We start from the raw sequence: 18,309 nt of genomic DNA, 5'->3' as shown, positions 1-18,309 counted from the left end.
GGCTCTGTCCGGTGCCTGTGGTTGAGTTTGTACGCTTCGCTCTTGTTGTGTTGCTTACGTTTAGTGCTCGAAATTAACTTGGGTTTTTTATTGAAACAGCAATGTGGCGCTGATAGCCTGCTCCCTTCCTACTGTCCACACACACGCCCACGCCTCAGTGGAGCTGACCCTTCAGTCACTGCATGCAAAGTGTTTCGTTCATGCAGCACCAAAACCTAATTTGATCGATGATAAATAAACTTAGTGTACTTTTTTAATCCTCGTTCGTTGTGATCTCATTCTCGCGACGCTCCTATGGTTCGTTTATCGGTCTTGGGCTTTACTGTTGCTGAATGTTATTGATGTGTCGTTCGCGATCGATCCGGCTCAGGTGCCGACTCTTCGAAGTCACCTATTGGAACCGGCTCTATAATGGGTGCCGTTTTCTCCATTTTATATACCTTCGTATTTTACACATTAATTTAGGAGCACTGTATTTGATATTTGTATTGTGGCACTTTTTTGTTATGGAGCTGCTTTAATACTTTTTCGTATTGGGTGATTGTATTGACTGTTTCATTTGTTTTAAGTTATTTTGTCGAAGTGGCGCTAATTTGTAAATTTCATAATTGGTTGTAATACGTTTTTTATTATAAAGCATTGTTATGCAGCTGTTTTGCTCGTCGCAAGTGCCTATTGCGCTGCTTCTTATCTCGGACCGTACCCGTTCAATTGCTTTTCTGTACTCGTTTCCGCGCTGCTTATTGTCTCGGGCCGTGCCTGCTCTACTTACTGCTTTAATGTCTCGCTTTCTGCGCTGCTTATTATCTCGGGCCGTGCCCGCTCTAATGCTTTAATGACTCGCTGTCCGCGTTGTTTACCTCGGGCCGTGCCCGCTCTAATGCTTTAATGACTCGCTGTCCGCGTTGTTTACCTCGGGCCGTGCCCGCTCTAATGCTTTGCTGTATTCGCAGCCCGCGTTGTTTATTATCTCGGGCCGTGCCCGCTTTAATGCTTTAATGACTCGCTGTCCGCGTTGTTTACCTCGGGCCGTGCCCGCTCTAATGCTTTAATGACTCGCTGTCCACGTCGTTTACCTCGGGCCGTGCCCGCTCTAATGCTTTGCTGTAATCGCAGTCCGTGTTTATTATCTCGGGCCGTGCCCGCTCTAATGGTTTACTGTACTCGCAGTCCGCATCGTTTATTATCTTGGGCCGTGCCCGCTCTAATGCTTTACCGTACTCTCAGTCCGTGTTGTTCATAATCTCGGGCCGTGCCCGCTCTATAATGCTTTAATGGCTCGCAGTCCGCGCGGTTTATTATCCGCGTGGTTTATTATCTCGGGCCGTGCCGGCTCTAATGCTTTACCGTACTCTCAGTCCGCGTTGTTCATAATCTCGGGCCGTGCCCGCTCTATAATGCTTTAATGGCTCGCAGTCCGCGCGGTTTATTATCCGCGTGGTTTATTATCTGGGGCCGTGCCCGCTCTAATGGTTTACTGTACTCTCAGTCCGCGTTGTTTATTATCTCGGGCCGTGCCCGCTCTAATGGTTTACTGTACTCGCAGTCCGCGTTGTTTATTGTCTCGGGCCGTGCCCGCTCTGCTGGTTACTGTACTCGCAGTCCGCGCGGTTTATTATCCGCGTGGTTTATTATCTCGGGCCGTGCCCGCTCTAATGGTTTACTGTACTCGCAGTCCGTGTTGTTTATTATCTCGGGCCGTGCCCGCTCTCATGGTTTACTGTACTCGCAGTCCGCGTTGTTTATTGTCTCGGGCCGTGCCCGCTCTGCTGGTTACTGTACGCGCAGTCCGCATCGTTTATTATCTCGGGCCGTGCCCGCTCTAATGCTTTACCGTACTCTCAGTCCGCGTTGTTCATAATCTCGGGCCGTGCCCGCTCTGTAATGCTTTAATGGCTCGCAGTCTGCGCGGTTTTATTATCTCGGGCCGTGCCCGCTTTAATGGTTTGCTATACTCGCAGTCCGCATCGTTTATAATCTCGGCCCGTGCCCGCTCTAATGCTTTACCGTACTCGCAGTCCGCGTTGTTTGTTGTCTCGGGCCGTGCCCGATCTAATGCTTTACTGGCTCGCAGTCCGCGTGGTTTATTATCTCGGGCCGTGCCAGCTCTATTGCCTTACCGTACTCGCAGTTCGCGCTGTTTATTGTCTCGGGCCGTGCCCGCTCTAATGCTTTACTGTACTAGCTGTCCGCGTTGTTTATTGTCTCAGGCCGTGCCCGCTCCGCTGCTTGATTGGACTCGTGTCCGATGCTGCTTGTATAAGAAACACTCGGATGTACAGTACTGCACAGGTTCTCGATTACGTGATTCGTGGACTGCACTGACTCCGTACCTGGTCTAATTCTGGTGATTTGCTGCCTTTTATTGGGTTAATTTTGTGTTGCCTGTGCCTGTACCTTTCTTGCAGAATTTCTACTCTTACGATGCTGTGTTTTAAAATATTAATCAACGCCGTGGGCAGCGGATGCTATTGCCTTAGAACTTTTTTAGTGGCCGAAGTTTTGCGCATTTACCGATCACGGGTTGCTTTGACGTACTGCTGTGCAAATTACGTGCCTCAATGTTAAGTATCCGATCCGGTTTGTCGTTGCTTTATGTCTTATGGTTTGTGCTGATGTTACTTTCCCTGGTCCTTTGGTTTTGGGGGTGTTCTCCAAGGACAGTCTGTCCTTGGTTCTGCATTTGGTGCTTCCTGACATTTGTTTTGACATTACAGTTTTTCCCAAATGTTTACACAAAAAATGTGGAACTATGCACACAAATCCAAAAACATGAAGCTCATGTGTCAACATTGTGACTCCAAACTGCTAAACTCTAAACACAATTTTATATGTTCTCACTCAAATATCATTCTAAATCACAGCTTTGCAAATCTCTAAACACAAAGTTCATCATTTAGAACACCTTGCTCACCTAAGAATCACTGACCTTCAAATACAAAACTCTAATTACCAAGTAGTCTCACACAAGTTGCAGCTATGTAAACTTAATTAGCAGAACGTTTCAATCATTTGTCAGAGTATAAAAGAAGCCTCACGTGACTGATACAGCCCTCCTACGTTGTCATCTGGGATAATGTAAGTTTCCACTGGGCAGCTCTGGTCAATGATTGGTTCTCTAAATCCACAGTTTGTTGTGCTGCACCTTCCACCATATTCCCCATCTCTCAATCCAATAGAGGAATTCTTTTCTGCATGGAGGTGGAAAGTGTACAAACACAGACCCCACGAGCGTGTGGCTCTACTTCATGTTTGGGGGAGGCATGTGATGACATCCACACAGATGATTGCCAAAGATGGATTTGCCATGCAAGGCGTTTTCCCCCCGCTGTTTGGCGAGGGATAATATTGCAGCTGATTTAGATGAGGTCCTCTTGCCTGACCGAGATCAGGGGTCTGAAGAACAGTGCTCTGTTTCTTTGCATTTTGCAATAAATACATTTTTGTGTCCTCTTTGTATGTGAATTTTCCTTATCATGTTTCTCATTGTGAAAATAGGTGAAAATTACAGTTTTGCAACATTTTACATACAGTACATATAGCTTATATTTGTGTAGTACTGTAAATGGGGGGGTCCTAAACCACACCAAATAAATAAAAACAACAGAAAGCCAACATATTTCCATTGACTTTTATGCATTTGAATTTGTACAGCGGCCTCATGAAGTCAAAAACATAACCAAATAATTCTGATAATAGTGCTCTGAATTTATCTTGTCAGTGTTTATTTGATGCTCTGTAAGAGATAAGCATAAAATAGCTGTGTGTGTTGTTTTGGTGGAAGGAATCAGTTTTGCTGGAGATTTGTAGAGTTTCAACAAAGGAGTTAATAATTTTCAGTTTGTGTTTAGAGTTTTGAGAAACTGAGCCAAGTTTTTAGAAATGCGTTTAAACATTTGGGAAAAACTGTAATTTCGCTTCCCCTGTTATATTTGCTTTGTTCGCATCACAACTTACAAGGTGTCTAATAACAATCATCAGTAAAATGTTATAGCAGTCAATGATAATGGAAAGTCTTTTAAATCTCGGGCCGTGCCCGCCCTAATACCCACTGGACTCGTAGTCCGCGCTGCTGCGATCACGGGCCGTGCCCGCTCTATTAACCCTGGACTCGTAGTCCGCGCTGCTGCGATCGCGGGCCGTGCCCGCTCTAAATACCCACTGGACTCGTAGTCCGCGCTGCTGCAGTCGCGGGCCGTGCCCGCTATAAATACCCACTGGACTCGTAGTCCGCGTGCTGCGATCGCGGGCCGTGCCCGCTCTATTAACCCTGGACTCGTAGTCCGCGCTGCTGCGATCGCGGGCCGTGCCCGCTCTAAAACCCCACTGGACTCGTAGTCCGCGCTGCTGCGATCGCGGGCCGTGCCCGCTCTATTAACCCTGGACTCGTAGTCCGCGCTGCTGCGATCGCGGGCCGTGCCCGCTCTAATAACCACTGGACTCGTAGTCCGCGCTGCTGCTATCGCGAGCCGTGCCCGCTCTAATAACCACTGGACTCGTAGTCCGCACTGCTGCGATCGCGGGCCGTGCCCGCTCTAAATACCCACTGGACTCGTAGTCCGCGCTGCTGCAGTCGCGAGCCGTGCTCGCTCTTATACCCTCACCCATCTTGTTCGGGATACCTGATGTCTGAGTAAGTAATTTATGTACATATCTATTTATTTATATATCTATTTAATATATCTATTTAATTGCAAACAACTGGAGGCGGTTGTAAGATTTTTATACAGACGTCAAATGAATATACTGTTATAGCTCATTAGACTCCTAGTCTGAGTTTTTTCTGCACAGCGGGCCGTGCCCGCCCTTATAGCCTTTGGACTAGTAGTCCGCGTTTTGCTGCACAGCGGGCCGTGCCCGCCCTTATAGCCTTTGGACTCGTAGTCCGCGTTTTGCTGTGACGGCGTCCAAAAGTTGTGCCCCTCAAAGGCTTAATCTATTGTTAGTCCGCAGTGTTTTCTCATGCTGATCACGTCAACGTTACGCTTATCATACGCTTCTAAAATAGCTTCAAGCAGTGTATACAAGTACTTTGTATACAACAAACCTAATAAATGTATGCTATCAAAACATGAGCTACTGTAATGCACACGTACTCAGCAAATAACACTTTAATCTTGAACACCTTATTCAAGCTTGTTTATAACTGTTTTCCTTCCAGAATACGTGAACCAGGTAAAGGATCCTCCTGTGGGTAATTATATCTTTTTATATTTTTGGGGATAGGCTCCGCCCCCGCCGTACAAGTACGGCAGGATCTGCGAGGTTCCAGACGCTGCGGACCTGGGCTTCGACGGGGCTTTCGCCAAAGACTCTATATACACTATATTCACTATTACTAATTGTCATACGTGTTTATTGGGATTAAATCTTTCTTGCTGCACTTTGTTTCTAGAGTTTTCCTGCTAGAACTGAAAGCTTCTGCGCAGGTTCTAGCGGGAAACTCGGAATCCCGCCACTTTTCTCAGCCAATCACCAACTCCCACCTGTCCTTAAAAGACCTCCCTCATACCTGTTCTCCCCTGCTTGCAGACGCTGACATACGTTTTCACCCTCCTCCTTCCCCACCGCCTCCAGTTCGGTCCCGCCGGTTGCCCAGGGGATAGGCTCCGCCCCCACCGTACAAGTACGGCACTATCTGCGAGGTTCCAGACGCTGCGGACCTGGGCTTCGACGGGGCTTTCGCCAAAGACTCTATATACACTATATTCACTATTACTAATTGTCATACGTGTTTATTGGCACTTTGTTTCTAGAGTTTTCCTGCTAGAACCTTCTTCCACATATTTGCTGCACAAACGGCACTTCCTATGTCTTTCTTTCAACAGTTGGTTTCTTCTTTCCACTCTTCCATAAAGGCCAGATTTGCTCCCACCTGAACTGTGGATTTCTGCAGCTCCTCCAGAGTGACCATGGGCCTCTTGGCTGCTTCTCTGGCCAGTTCTCTCCATGCTGGATCTGTCAGATTGGGTGGATGTCCATGTCTTTTTAGGTTTGCAGTTGTAGAATAGATTTTTCATTTTTGAATGATTGATTGAACAGTGCTCCTTGTGATGCTCAAAGTTTTGGATATGTTTTTATAACCTAACCCTGCTTTAAACTTCTCCACAACTTCATCTCTGAGCAGTCTGGTGAGTTCCTTGGTCTTCATGATGCTTTTTATTCACTAGTGTTCTCTAACAAACAATTAAAGCCTTCAAAGAACAGCTGTATTTATGCTAAGACTAAATTACACACAGCTGGACTCTATTAATTAAATGAAGTGACTTCTGAAGGCAGTTGATTGCACTGGATGTTATTTAGGGGTTTCAGGGAAAAGGGGGCCGAATTCTTTGGCACATCACACTTTTTATATTTTTATTTTATAAAAAAATTGAAAACAATGTATCATTTTCATTTCACTTCACAATTGTGTTACTTTGTGTTGGTCTATCAATTAAAATCTCTTTAAATACATTTAAGTTTGTGGCTGTAAAGTGACAAAATGTGAAAAAGTTCAAGGGTCAGAATACTTTTGCAAGGCACTGTATTAAGTCTGCTCTGATCATAGAATTAATTTTAATTGCTGCTCAGTGATTTTATGTGCAGTTGTTAGAGGGTGGGATGACATATAAAAATTTCTAACATTAGAGGACTTTCCTTGAGGCATGAAGCAAGATGGCTGCATAGCACTGAGCACCGACAACAACCCTCTGCTTAAAATTTTTTTGGGGGCTTGTGGACGACTTTAAATTAAAAGCATGGCATTGAAAGTGGTCCAGGTTCCACCAAAAAAACACAGCAAACTAGTGATTCTGCAGAAGAAATGGCTATGCTAAACAAACAATCATTTGCCACAGAGATGGAAGTCCACGTACCATGATCTTCACGTTGCTTCAGTATACCGATCACCAGGCTATTCTGGTGGGTGTGAGGAAAGCTAAACCTGCTCTCTCTGACAGACTACGCAGCAATGGTAGGCATATAAACAGATATACCCTGTGATTCAGCCAGTGAATCATAAGGGTATGTCCAGCGGTCTTAAGCGCTGCCACTATGAAGTTGTGTTGAAAACCATCTTTTCAACACAACTTCTCTATAAGCATCGAATCTCTCTCTCACCGACAAAGGGTGATAGTAACCTGGGTGTTATGGTTGATGACCAGCTCTCCTTCACGCACCATGTCACCTCAGTTGCTCGATCCTGCCGCTTCGCGCTTTATAACATCAGAAAAATTTGACCGTTTCTGACGCAACAGGCCACCCAACTCCTGGTACAAGCAGTCGTCATCTCACGACTCGACTGCTGCAATGCCGTACTAACTGGCCTCCCGGCCTGCGTAGTAAAACCACTCCAAATGATCCAGAATGCAGCAGCACGTCTGGTCTTCAACCAGCCAAAACGGGCACATGTCACCCCGCTGCTCATTGAGCTCCACTGGCTACCAGTTGATGCTCGTATCAAATTACAGTTTTTTACAACTGTTTTCACACATTTTCTAAGCTCTGTGTCTATTTTTCAAAACTCTACACACAAAACCCACAATTGCTCACACAAAATGCAAAATGCCTCAAATGTCCAGCAAAATGATACACAACATTCAAAATGTCATCAACACATCTCAAAAGCAAGCACTGACCTCACATTGCCAACACCTTTGTCATAATATGACATTTTGGATTCATGGTACACACTGTTGATCAAAACCAATAGCTCTTCTTTCATTCATGGGATTCTCTGTTTATTTCCATACAGAAGTGCAGAGAGAAGGTAAAATACTCACAACACACATAAACAATGGGTTTTCAAACCCAAAATATTTATTTTTTCCAAATCATTTGCTGCTGTTAATATTTGTACAGCGCAGAAAAAAAAATCCAACCACCACATGAAGTTGGACAGACAACAAACACATATCTGAAAAAGCTGGGGGGTGTTGGCTGTGGTGAGGGTATGAGTTGGGGGGTTGAGTGTGCCTTAACAACTCTCCCGGCTCTCTCTTCGTTGTCATTCATGGTTCAAAAGAGACATCTTGACATTTTACCTATTTACAGGCCTATACTTAGCCAATGATTCGTTGGTGTTCAATAAAGTAATAAGTGTTTACACATGTGAGGGGTGGGAGTGAAGCACTGGTGATTTAGTTTTGATAGGTTGTGTTTGAAAGATGAAATAAAGTAACTTCCTGTTTGATCTTTGTGTGTTAGGTAGAAACTTGTGTGTAGAGTTTGGCAAAATGTGTGTTGGGAATTTAAAAACTGAGTCAGACACTGAGAATTAGTGTGTGGTTTTGCATATTTGGTGTGGGGTTATGGTGTTTGAAGGCCATGTTTAGAAAATTGTGTGACAAGCAAAGATTTAGTGTGTAAACAGTTGAAAAAAACTGTAAAGCTCTTACAATTGCCTACAAGGTGTGAACAGAACAGCTCCTTCCTACCTGCACTCACTTCTGAAGACTTACGCTACCACCCGGCCGCTGCGCTCCTCCAATGACCGTCACCTCGCTTTACCAAACAAACACTCACACAAAGCAATCCTGACTGTTCTCAGAGTGTTTGTATGTGTGTGTATGTGAGTGTGTGTGTATGTGAGTGTGTGTGCATATGTGAGTGTGTGTGTGTGTGTGTGTGTGTGTGTGTGTGTGTGTGTATGTGAGTGTGTGTGTATGTGAGTGTGTGTGTGTGTGTGTGTGTGTGTGTGTGTGTGTATGTGAGTGTGTGTGTGTGTTTGTGTGTGTGTGTGTGTTTGTGTGTGTGTGTGTGTGTGTTTGTGTGTGTGCGTTTGTGTGTATGTGTGTGTGAGTGTTTGTGTGTATGTGTGTGTTTGTGTGTGTGTGTGTGTGTGTGTGTGTGTTTGTGTGTGTGTGTGTGTGTGTGTTCAGTACAGATAAACACATTCAGCTTTTAGAAGCTCAGAATTAAAACAGTCGATTCCATTCAGATTCATTTATACTCACCTGGATCACCTGTCACCCCGAGATGCCCCTGTAGAAATGAACAGAAGAATGTGTATTAATGTATAAATAATATGGTAACATTGTAATAAGTGTAAAATAATGCTGATCATGTTTAAAGTGTAATGAATGAATAGAATCAGAAACTGGGAGTAAAGCTGTGAATCTGATCATGTGGTAAATCAGTCTAATGCTACACTGAACTGTTTCAGCAGCTGATCAGATTCTACAGATCTTTACAGGACTTTCTTTTGATGAGGATCTGATAGAGACGGGAGTGTGTTGGTGTTGGAATTGTGTTTGATTGTGTAATTGTTGTTGTGTTGTGTTGTTTTCTTGTTGTTCTGCAGGACTGTGTTGTTCATTAGTGATACTGATGTGTCTCTAAAGGTCATTAAAAGAGCTCAGCGCTGTTTTAAACAACATTAATGTTCTGCTGAAGCTGCTTCTAATATTCCATCTTCCACCTTCCCTGCAGTTCAACTGCTTCTCCTTAGATCTCTCAGAGCTTCCTCACACACATTCCAGCCTTCTGTTCCTCATTACAACACCTGGAATTCTGTTCTTTCCAGTCTGATCAGCTCATACTGGTCTGTACTGGAGATTTCTCTCACTGGAACTAAATGAACCTTTAGAACTGCTTTAATCTTCTGAACAGAAAACAGAAACAGGGGCTGAAGATCTTCTCTGGGAACAGAGTAAAAACATTAGTTATGAATCATCTGTCTTCACCTGAATGAAGTATTTAAGATCCTCTGATCATCTGGAGATGAACAAACATGGCTGGATAAAGGTGATTTGTTCACTGAGTGACGGAGGGAAAACTGTTCTCACAGTCGTAGTTTATTGATTACTGAAGTGTTTTCATTAAAGCTCTACTGAACAGCTCTGTGAGGAGAAAGATCTACATTCATTTCATAAATGGAATGAACTGTTCCTTCATGCAGGATCATCAGCATCATCATTCATCTCTATTTCAGTCTGTCTTACACTCCTCCCTCTTCATCCTCCTCTCTCTTATCTGTCTGATTACAGACTGTGGAAGTGAAGAAAACAGTCTGAAGAGTTCAGGACTGAATCTGTGTTACATATAAAGATCTAAAAAGAACAGTTTCTCTGATCAAATCATAAAGAACATGATTCTTCCTGAAGATCAGCTCTAATAAAGTCTATAATGCTCCGTATTTATCAGACTAATACATTCACTGAATGCTGAGCTGTGTTTTAATCAGTTGTTCAGACTGTACAGAGATTTACTGGTGTTTTTCAGCTGTTCTGAGTTCAGATGTAGAAATAAGAATTCACTGAAAATCTTCAGATTCAGATTCATCAGTAAAACATGAATAAATAAATGACATCATCACATTTTTATTAAAAGTATTAAACTGAAACTGATCTGTGATGATGGAGCAGCTTTTATTCATGTGGAACTGATTCACACATTTAAATGTGTGTGTGTATAAATCTTTCTCTGGATTTAAGTTAAAATGTGTGTAAATGAAGCTTTTATTAATCTAATGATGATGATGATACTGATGATGTAACATCTCACAGTGACATCACTCTCAGCAGAGTTCAGGGGTGCGTTTATCAAAAGCATAGGTGATAACTGTGTTAATAATTTACATAATCTGAATAAAGCAGTTTTGGTTTCTCTAAATCGTAGCTGGAACTATGGAGGTAACAGTGCTGGTTTGTTACACAGTGTGAAACATCGTTAAACATTTCCTAAACCTACACTTTTACCAAACGTTCACAAACACGTTAAGAGGATTAAGATGTGTAGTTCAGATTACAGCTGTAGAAATGTGATTAGAAGATCCCTGGAGCCTCATTTATAAAACTCTGTGTAGATTCTGGAGTGAAAGTGTGCGTTCACACAATAACCAGAAAATGACGTACACCTAAAATAATTCAGATTTAAAAATGCATACGCACACCTGAACACTGTTTCCTCTTTATAAATCACTATCTGCTTATAAATGTGCACAAGTGAACCAGACTCGGGTTCCTCCTCCGTACCGCCCACATTTACCCATAAAAGGTCCATGCAAATCACTTAATGAATATTTAAATATGGGATTTTCTATTCATCCTGAGCGAGATAATGGAGGAACGCACTGCAAAGAAGTGAAATTTTGGAGACTGAAGTAGAAATTAGTGTAAAACAAAACTACATATACTAGTAAGCAGAATAAAATACAGAAAACACTAAAACTTTATACATGCAGACCAAATATATATTTTAATAAGTAAGGGTAAATTCTCCATTATTAATCTTGATTTAATATGCGTGAGGATGGTTTTTGCATTTGATATGCAAATAAATAAGACCCCTGGGGTCTCATGTACTAAGACTTGAGTGGAATTCCTACTAAAATGTTTTGTACAATCAGAGCTGAAAACCTTCATACAACAAAAACATTCATTCTCTTTTTCAGTTTCAATGCATCGCCTGCTATAATGTTATATTTATATAAAATAAATCCAACTGCGTCTTTTTTGCATATCTGTACTTATAAAAACGTAACTTTAAGTCATGCTACTTATCTGTGTTTAACATTATAATAAAATTAATATATTTTAAAGTTTATTTAGTATATTTACATTTTTTTCTGGAATACAATATAGTGCAAGAAATGTATTGTTGAATAAAATGAAATGTATTTAAATAATAATAAAATTTAAAATGCCAAAACGTTTAAAAAGTTCACAGAGCCCGGTGATGTAATGCTGCTTTTATTTACTGATGTAAACAGAGCATCACTACTTCATCAGTTTATAAAGTAGCTTGATTACTTTACTTCTCCTAAAAAATGATTAAATCTCCTAACTAACACTCAGTATCCCTCCCTCCCCCCCCCCCTCTCCCTCGCCCACTCTCTCTCTCTCTCTCTCTCTCTCTCTCTTATTTGGTTAATTCCTCTCCTAAATCCTCTAATAAACTTTTACTCAGCACATTAAGAGATCCTAATATAAAAAGCATTAAAACAAATCTGAAATATTATAATAAAGTAAAATGGCTCTGTGCTGTTTGCTGGGCAGATCACACTTCATAATCATTTGTCTCCCTCCCAAAAATACAGAAATATACCTACATTTAATAATTAATTACAGTTATACAGTTATATTAATTAATTAAATGATTAGATTACAGTTTTTTATAGTCACTAACTTGCTTTTGTAAAATCTGTATTCACATTTTCAATACTGTAAATACGTTTAACACAACATCTGTCTGTTGTGGACTATACTGTTCATACTATTCATCTTTCTATCACACAATATACATTCAATTAACATGTTTTAAACATGATTACATTTTATTAATAAACAAGATTATCCACTCACACAATTCTGCATCTTTCTGATCTTATTTACAGTTGTTTAAATACAGCATACCAAAATTAATCACCTCACGTTCCAAATCTTAAATACAGTATATAACTACTGCTTCTGCAACAACAGCAGGTGTAAATCTATTATAACTAATACACTGTTTTGAATTTACAGATTATTAATGATAAATAAAAGTCTAAATTGGGATCTTGGATCTTAGCATTAGATATAATGCTGTCAGTGACATGGACCCATAAAAAGAGGATTCTTTGGACTGAGTGTGATCAGTGTAGCTATTGGAGCACAGAGAGAGAAAATATGTCTGGATGAGGGGAAATTAATATTTAGTTCAGGAAAAGGTTTAGTTAAACCAGAACAAGGGAGAGGAAGAGTTGGATCAGGATAAAAGAGAGGAATAAAAGTGTGAAAAGTATCTCTATTCATTACTCATGTAGAAGTACAGATACTAGAGTTTAAAATACTTCTGTAGAAGCTAAAGTATCAACTTAAATATCAACTTTTACTCAAGTAAAATAGTAAAAGTACTGGTTTCAAAACTACAAAGTATAAAAGTAAAAGTAATGGAAGAGAAAAGCTTAGGCTGAACCACAGGAGTCTATAGTGCACTACCCCACCCCCTCCCCAAAACACATTTATCTAAAAGCCATAATGACTATAATATTATATTAAAATGTTAATATTAATAAATTTGGTATGCACTAGGCTTCCTGTTTCAGCTGCATATATGATCATTGTAAATGAATGTATTTTAGTAGAATGTAAATATATTAAAGAAGATTAGTTGGATGTTTGTCTGGAGTTCTCTTGAGTCTCTGAACGGATCATCTTCATACTAGACTACATACGTCTGCTATGTTCTTGCTGGAGTGTGGGGGGCGTGACGTGTGCAGGTGTGATTGGTCGTGTATAAACCAATAGGGTGTCAGAATAGTATATGTTTACACTTCTCATCCAATCACAATCAGATTCACTCTATCTGAATAGAGAGATTTATCTGGATTGGGTTTTATTGAACGATGAGAAGCCGGAATGAAAACGAGCTGAAATGAAATAGGAGTAACGAGGCTGTTTATAAAATGTAAGGAGTAGAAAGTTCAGATAATTGTGTGAAAATGTAAAGAGTAGAAGTAAAAAGTCGTCTTAATAATAATTACTCCAGTAAAGTACAGATAATCAACATTTCTACTTAAGTAACGTAATGAAGTATTTGTTCTTTATTATTTGACGCCTCTGAAAAGAAATATATGTGACAGAATAAGAGAGAGGGAGAGGAGTAAGAATGTGTGGTGCTGTTCAAGGATTATTTTTGTATTTGTGTGTTTTAATTTTGCACATATGAGACTAAGACTAATGACGTTTATAATATAACATTTTTGAAGAGTTTAGTTTCCCGTCTCTACCATTGTTTTTACTGAATGACTGTTACTCACATTTTTTGTTTAATATATAGTTCTAAATAATAAATGTGCACACATTTAACACTGAAATATTTAAATTTAAGTTATAAAGAAAGCAACAGTGATGCTGTTTCTGTAATGTCACTAGATTGTATTATTTTGACAGTGGTTGCACTGTGATTGATTATACATAATATAATTCTTTTGTAAGCAACTGACACCACTAATATACATTTTATATTATTTTGCAGAGCTACATTTAATTCTCTCATTTACATTTAAATATCCACTATTAAACGCTTAAAACTTATGAACAAGTGTGATTAATCTGATTCATTCTTTAATAGATTGACACAGCTAATAATTTAACACAATTTGTAAGATATTTTTATTTAGTTTGTTTCTAGATCTAGTTAGTCTTTATTACAAACATAAATCAGAAGAGACTACATAGAAATCTTTACAGTGCTTTTATTAATGAATTCTTAATAAAAAGATAAAAAGCTCATCAGTAAATGATATTCAGATTCAGGTCTATGTACTTGAGAAACTCTGTCGTCTACAGAGGAGCATCAAACTCACATGTTGATCCCACTGAAGCACAAAATCACACTGTTTAAATGTGTGGTCCTGATACTGATAACAGAGCTTTATTTTATTTTTATTTTTATTTCACCTTTATTTCACCAGTCTTATTTACAATAACGACCTGGCAAGCAGCAGAAACCACTTGAGGAACAACATGAAGGCAACAAACAATCTAATAAACAGAAACATAAAACAATAATGTTAAAACAGTCAATTAATTGCAAAGCATGTGCATGTATCAGTAAAAAGCTCTTGAACACATTTTTTAAATTGTGAAATGGGGATAAATTTTTTTGTAATGTGTTCCAGTCTTCTGCAACAGATGACTGAAATGATAATCTGCCAAAAGTAGTATTTGTTTTGGGAATTTTAAGCTGAATGGCGCTGGCAGAGCGGGTGTTGTATGTAACAGGCAGTGGTTGGATCAGGTTCTGTAGATAAGGCGGTGATTGGCCGAGGAGAGTTTTGTAGATAAGTGTGAACCAGTGTATACTGCAATGAGTGTGTAAAGAAGGCCAACTGACCAGAGTATAAAGAGAGCAGTGATGGGTTCTAGAGTGAGCATTTGTAATAAAACGAAGAGCAGAATGATACAGAGCATCCAGCTTCTGCAGGGAACTTTTACTCGCCAGTCTGTAAACTGTGTCGCCATAATCAAACAGGGGCAGCAGAGTCATCTGAACCAGAGAAAGCTTGGCAGCCTGGGTAAAAGATGAGCGATTTCTGTAAAGAAAGCCAAGTTTTGCCCTGACTTTTACTTGTAAATTTGTGATATGATGAGAGAAAATAATGAGCTGTCTAGCCAGATGCCTAGATACTTATACTTTGTAACATGTTCCAAGACAGCTCCTTCCTTGGTTGTGACTTTGAGGGTTGAGTCATTTAAATTGCCCTTCCGATCAAACCACATAACCCTTGTCTTAGAAATGTTCAACGGCAGTTTGAGCTTGGCAAAAGAGTTTTGAAGCTGAGAAAAGCCGTCTTGAAGTATGGATAGAACGCAGTTAGGGGAGGAACCAGAAGCATACAGGATTGTATCATCTGCATACAGATGAACAGAAGCATTGCCAGCAGAAAATGGAATATTATTAATGTATATTGAGAACAATGTAGGTCCTAATATTGACCCTTGAGGGACACCTTTTGTAACCCGGCATGGAGATGAGAGAACATCTTCTAATTTCACATTCTGTGTCCTAGAAGACAGATTTAAAATCCATGCTAAGGAATGGTCAGTAAACCCTATGCTACCCAGTCTTTGTATTAAAATGTTGTGGTCAACTGAATCAAACGCTTTAGCCATGTCAATAAATACTGCAGCACAATGTTGCCTAACATCCACTGCAGATATAATGTCATTGGCTATGTTTACATGCAAAGCTTTCCTTCAATCCGAATGAATTTGAATCTGATTGAGGTGTTTATATGTACACTTTCCCCAATAGTCTGAGTAAACTCTCCGTTTATGTGCACGCTATAAGTAATCAGATCAAACATGACGCGCATGTGTGGTATCGCTTAGCGTACTTGTAACCATGACAACGAGCATCAGGTGATGTCAGCCAGCGTGAGCGGACTAACAGCAACTGGAGCTATGTTTCCAGAGTTTACAGTTGGTATCAGAGATGATCACAAGTCTTTGGTCACGAATCCCAGTCGAGTCTCGAGTCTCGTCTGGTTGCAATGAGCTTTCTATCGTCGTCTGCTCTCCAGTCTGCTAAAGATACTGCACAGCTTTATCTAAAAAAATCAGGCAATTAATATTACGAGAATAAAGTGGTAATATTTTGAAGGAAATGTAGCTGTAACTGCGTGAGCTGCAGTTTAAGAGCGTTTTTCCGTGGTGGGTGTCTTCCCAGTAGCTACGAGAAGCCTTCCGGGAGAGTGCGAGATGTTGCGCGGACATTTCGGCTGCCTTTTAGATCGGGTTTTGCGACCAAAGAAAAAAAACATCCTAAAACATTGTAATATAATTATTTTAGACCAGCTATTATAATCTTATGCAGTGTATTTTATATAGTGTTACAGATAAGAAGAGAAGAAGCAGCTTTTTGTTTTTATGCAGCAAAGAAATGAGACTGAAGTTGAGATCAGGCAAGCAGCATCAGTAAACAGTTTCAAAAAGCGTCTGAAGACATTTTTAAATAAACTTTGTTTTAATAATTTGTGTTTGTATTATTATACATCGATATATGTATTGATCTATATTTTTGTTACTTTTTATTTTAATTGATTTCTTTTAATATCATAGTCACATAGTTTATTGTGTTTTTTCCTTTTCCTTTTTTCCTTATTATTGCTTTATAAATACAGTTTACTATTAATATTACTATTATTATTATTATTATTATTATTATTTAAAAAAAAACGAAAATCTCCGCGCAGGAGCGCACGCTCTTCTGGGAGGCTGCCACGGGAAAATCTGAACACTATATTATGTACAGTAACTGTAACATTAGGCTACAGCATTAATAATCAGCAGGTTATAAATGTAGATAACTGATGGTGATATGTAACAGCTCATGAGCGCTTGTTTCCCTCTGCTCCGCTCCTAAACTACAGTTTAAGCAGTAAGAAATAAATATACATAAACTACGAGGAATATCTCCTCTCCTAATATTAGAACTTTTTTTATTTTATTTTTAAGAGTGTCTCTGGTTCTAAAACGCTGTGGCACATGCGCAGATGTACTTAAACATTCCGATTGGGGATGTAATCGGATGTACAGGTGTTTACAAGGCTGTTATTCTTCTTTGTATTGGATTATATAAAGGATTATCCACCTCGTTCGATCGGATAGAAATTGTAATCGGAATGGCCTCAATCGGACTACTCTATTCCGATTGAGGTGTTTACATGGACGTGCTCTATTCCGATTGAGCCAGTAATCCGATTGCTAACGGATTATTAGGCTGCATGTAAACGTACCCATTGAGGACTTTTAAAACTGCAGTGACACAGCCATAACCTGGAAGCTAGACTGTACCCCAGATAAAATTTCATTCTCATTAAGATAATGGTTTAATTGTTTATTGACAAGACCTTTCATAGACCTTTGAGATACAGGGTAATATGGAAATTGGCCTGTAGCAATTTGGATCAGCTTGATCTCCATTTTTAAAAAAAAACAATAGCTGTCTTCCAGACATTTGGTATTTCAGCAGTGTGTATTGATAAGTTGAAAATATCTGTTATAGGGGCGGCTATAATGGCAGCTGCTAATTTGAAAAAGAAAGGGTCTAGTGTATCTATATAAACATTATGCAGACAGTGTCTATAAATACAGTGGAATTATGATACATTATTATCATTTTTATTGTATTTAATTGCTAATTGTATTTATATTACTGTTCTTGGGGTGGTGTATGATTACTGTATATGATTTTGGTATAAAATGTTAAAGTTTGTGAGTTTTTGTAAGTATCCTGCTGTGAAAGTCAGACTGAACACATCTGGAAACACTGTAGTTCAGATCACAGTGATTCAATCCTACATGTTTTAAACTACTGCTGAACAAATAAAGTACTACTTTTGTTTATCAGATATTAATTAATTTAATGATGCATCATATCAATGTTAGATCAATGTTAGCCTCCATCGTTCTGCAGGAAACAAACCCCAGACTGATTTTAATTACTGTGTGTTTTTCTCATCAGTGAACTTCACTGTCTCTACATTCCTGCAGTGCAGTGGGATTATGCACAGGTGCATTGTGGGAAGGAAGGTGGTGGATATAAGAGTAAATCTTTCATTTTGTGATCAGATTTCTCTGATCTCATGAATATTAATCTGAAAGCTGGTGTCATGTGACTGATTGATTTCTGCATTATAATTTAATAGCAGTGATTAGAATAGAAACAGGAAGTTATTTCCATCAGTGGGAGAAGAGAGTGCAGTTATTTACTTACCCCAATGACTGTGTGGAGAAAAGAGAAGAGAAGACAGAGTTAGATAAATCTCCATGAGAAGATGTAAGTAAAGTAAAATAGTTGGTAAATAGAAGAATGATTTAGTAACACTTGATCTCCTAA

The 18,309-nt window shown here is 39.7% G+C and overlaps 3 protein-coding genes across 7 annotated transcripts in view; all 3 read right to left on the bottom strand.

The window, feature by feature from the left end:
* The window catches only part of LOC111197592 (trichohyalin-like), a 309,738-nt gene that overhangs the window by 8,738 nt on the left and 282,691 nt on the right, over positions 1-18,309 (bottom strand). The gene's annotated exons all lie outside the window — the stretch shown is intronic.
* LOC125780456 (selection and upkeep of intraepithelial T-cells protein 1-like) overlaps positions 1-18,309 on the bottom strand; it is a 167,865-nt gene that overhangs the window by 73,547 nt on the left and 76,009 nt on the right. The gene's annotated exons all lie outside the window — the stretch shown is intronic.
* Positions 17,996-18,309, bottom strand: part of LOC125799480 (butyrophilin-like protein 1) — a 33,442-nt gene continuing 33,128 nt past the window's right edge. The window contains exon 5 of the mRNA XM_049476327.1: positions 17,996-18,194. Within this exon, the coding sequence (XP_049332284.1) occupies positions 18,175-18,194 (20 nt within the window). The 3' untranslated portion in view covers positions 17,996-18,174. The remainder of the gene's footprint in view (positions 18,195-18,309) is intronic.

This window comes from Astyanax mexicanus, chromosome 1 (assembly GCF_023375975.1).
Source record: "Astyanax mexicanus isolate ESR-SI-001 chromosome 1, AstMex3_surface, whole genome shotgun sequence".
NCBI lineage: Eukaryota > Metazoa > Chordata > Actinopteri > Characiformes > Acestrorhamphidae > Astyanax > Astyanax mexicanus.
The sequence above is the reverse complement of the archived record's forward strand: the minus strand, read 5'-3'. Positions and strand labels throughout refer to the sequence as shown.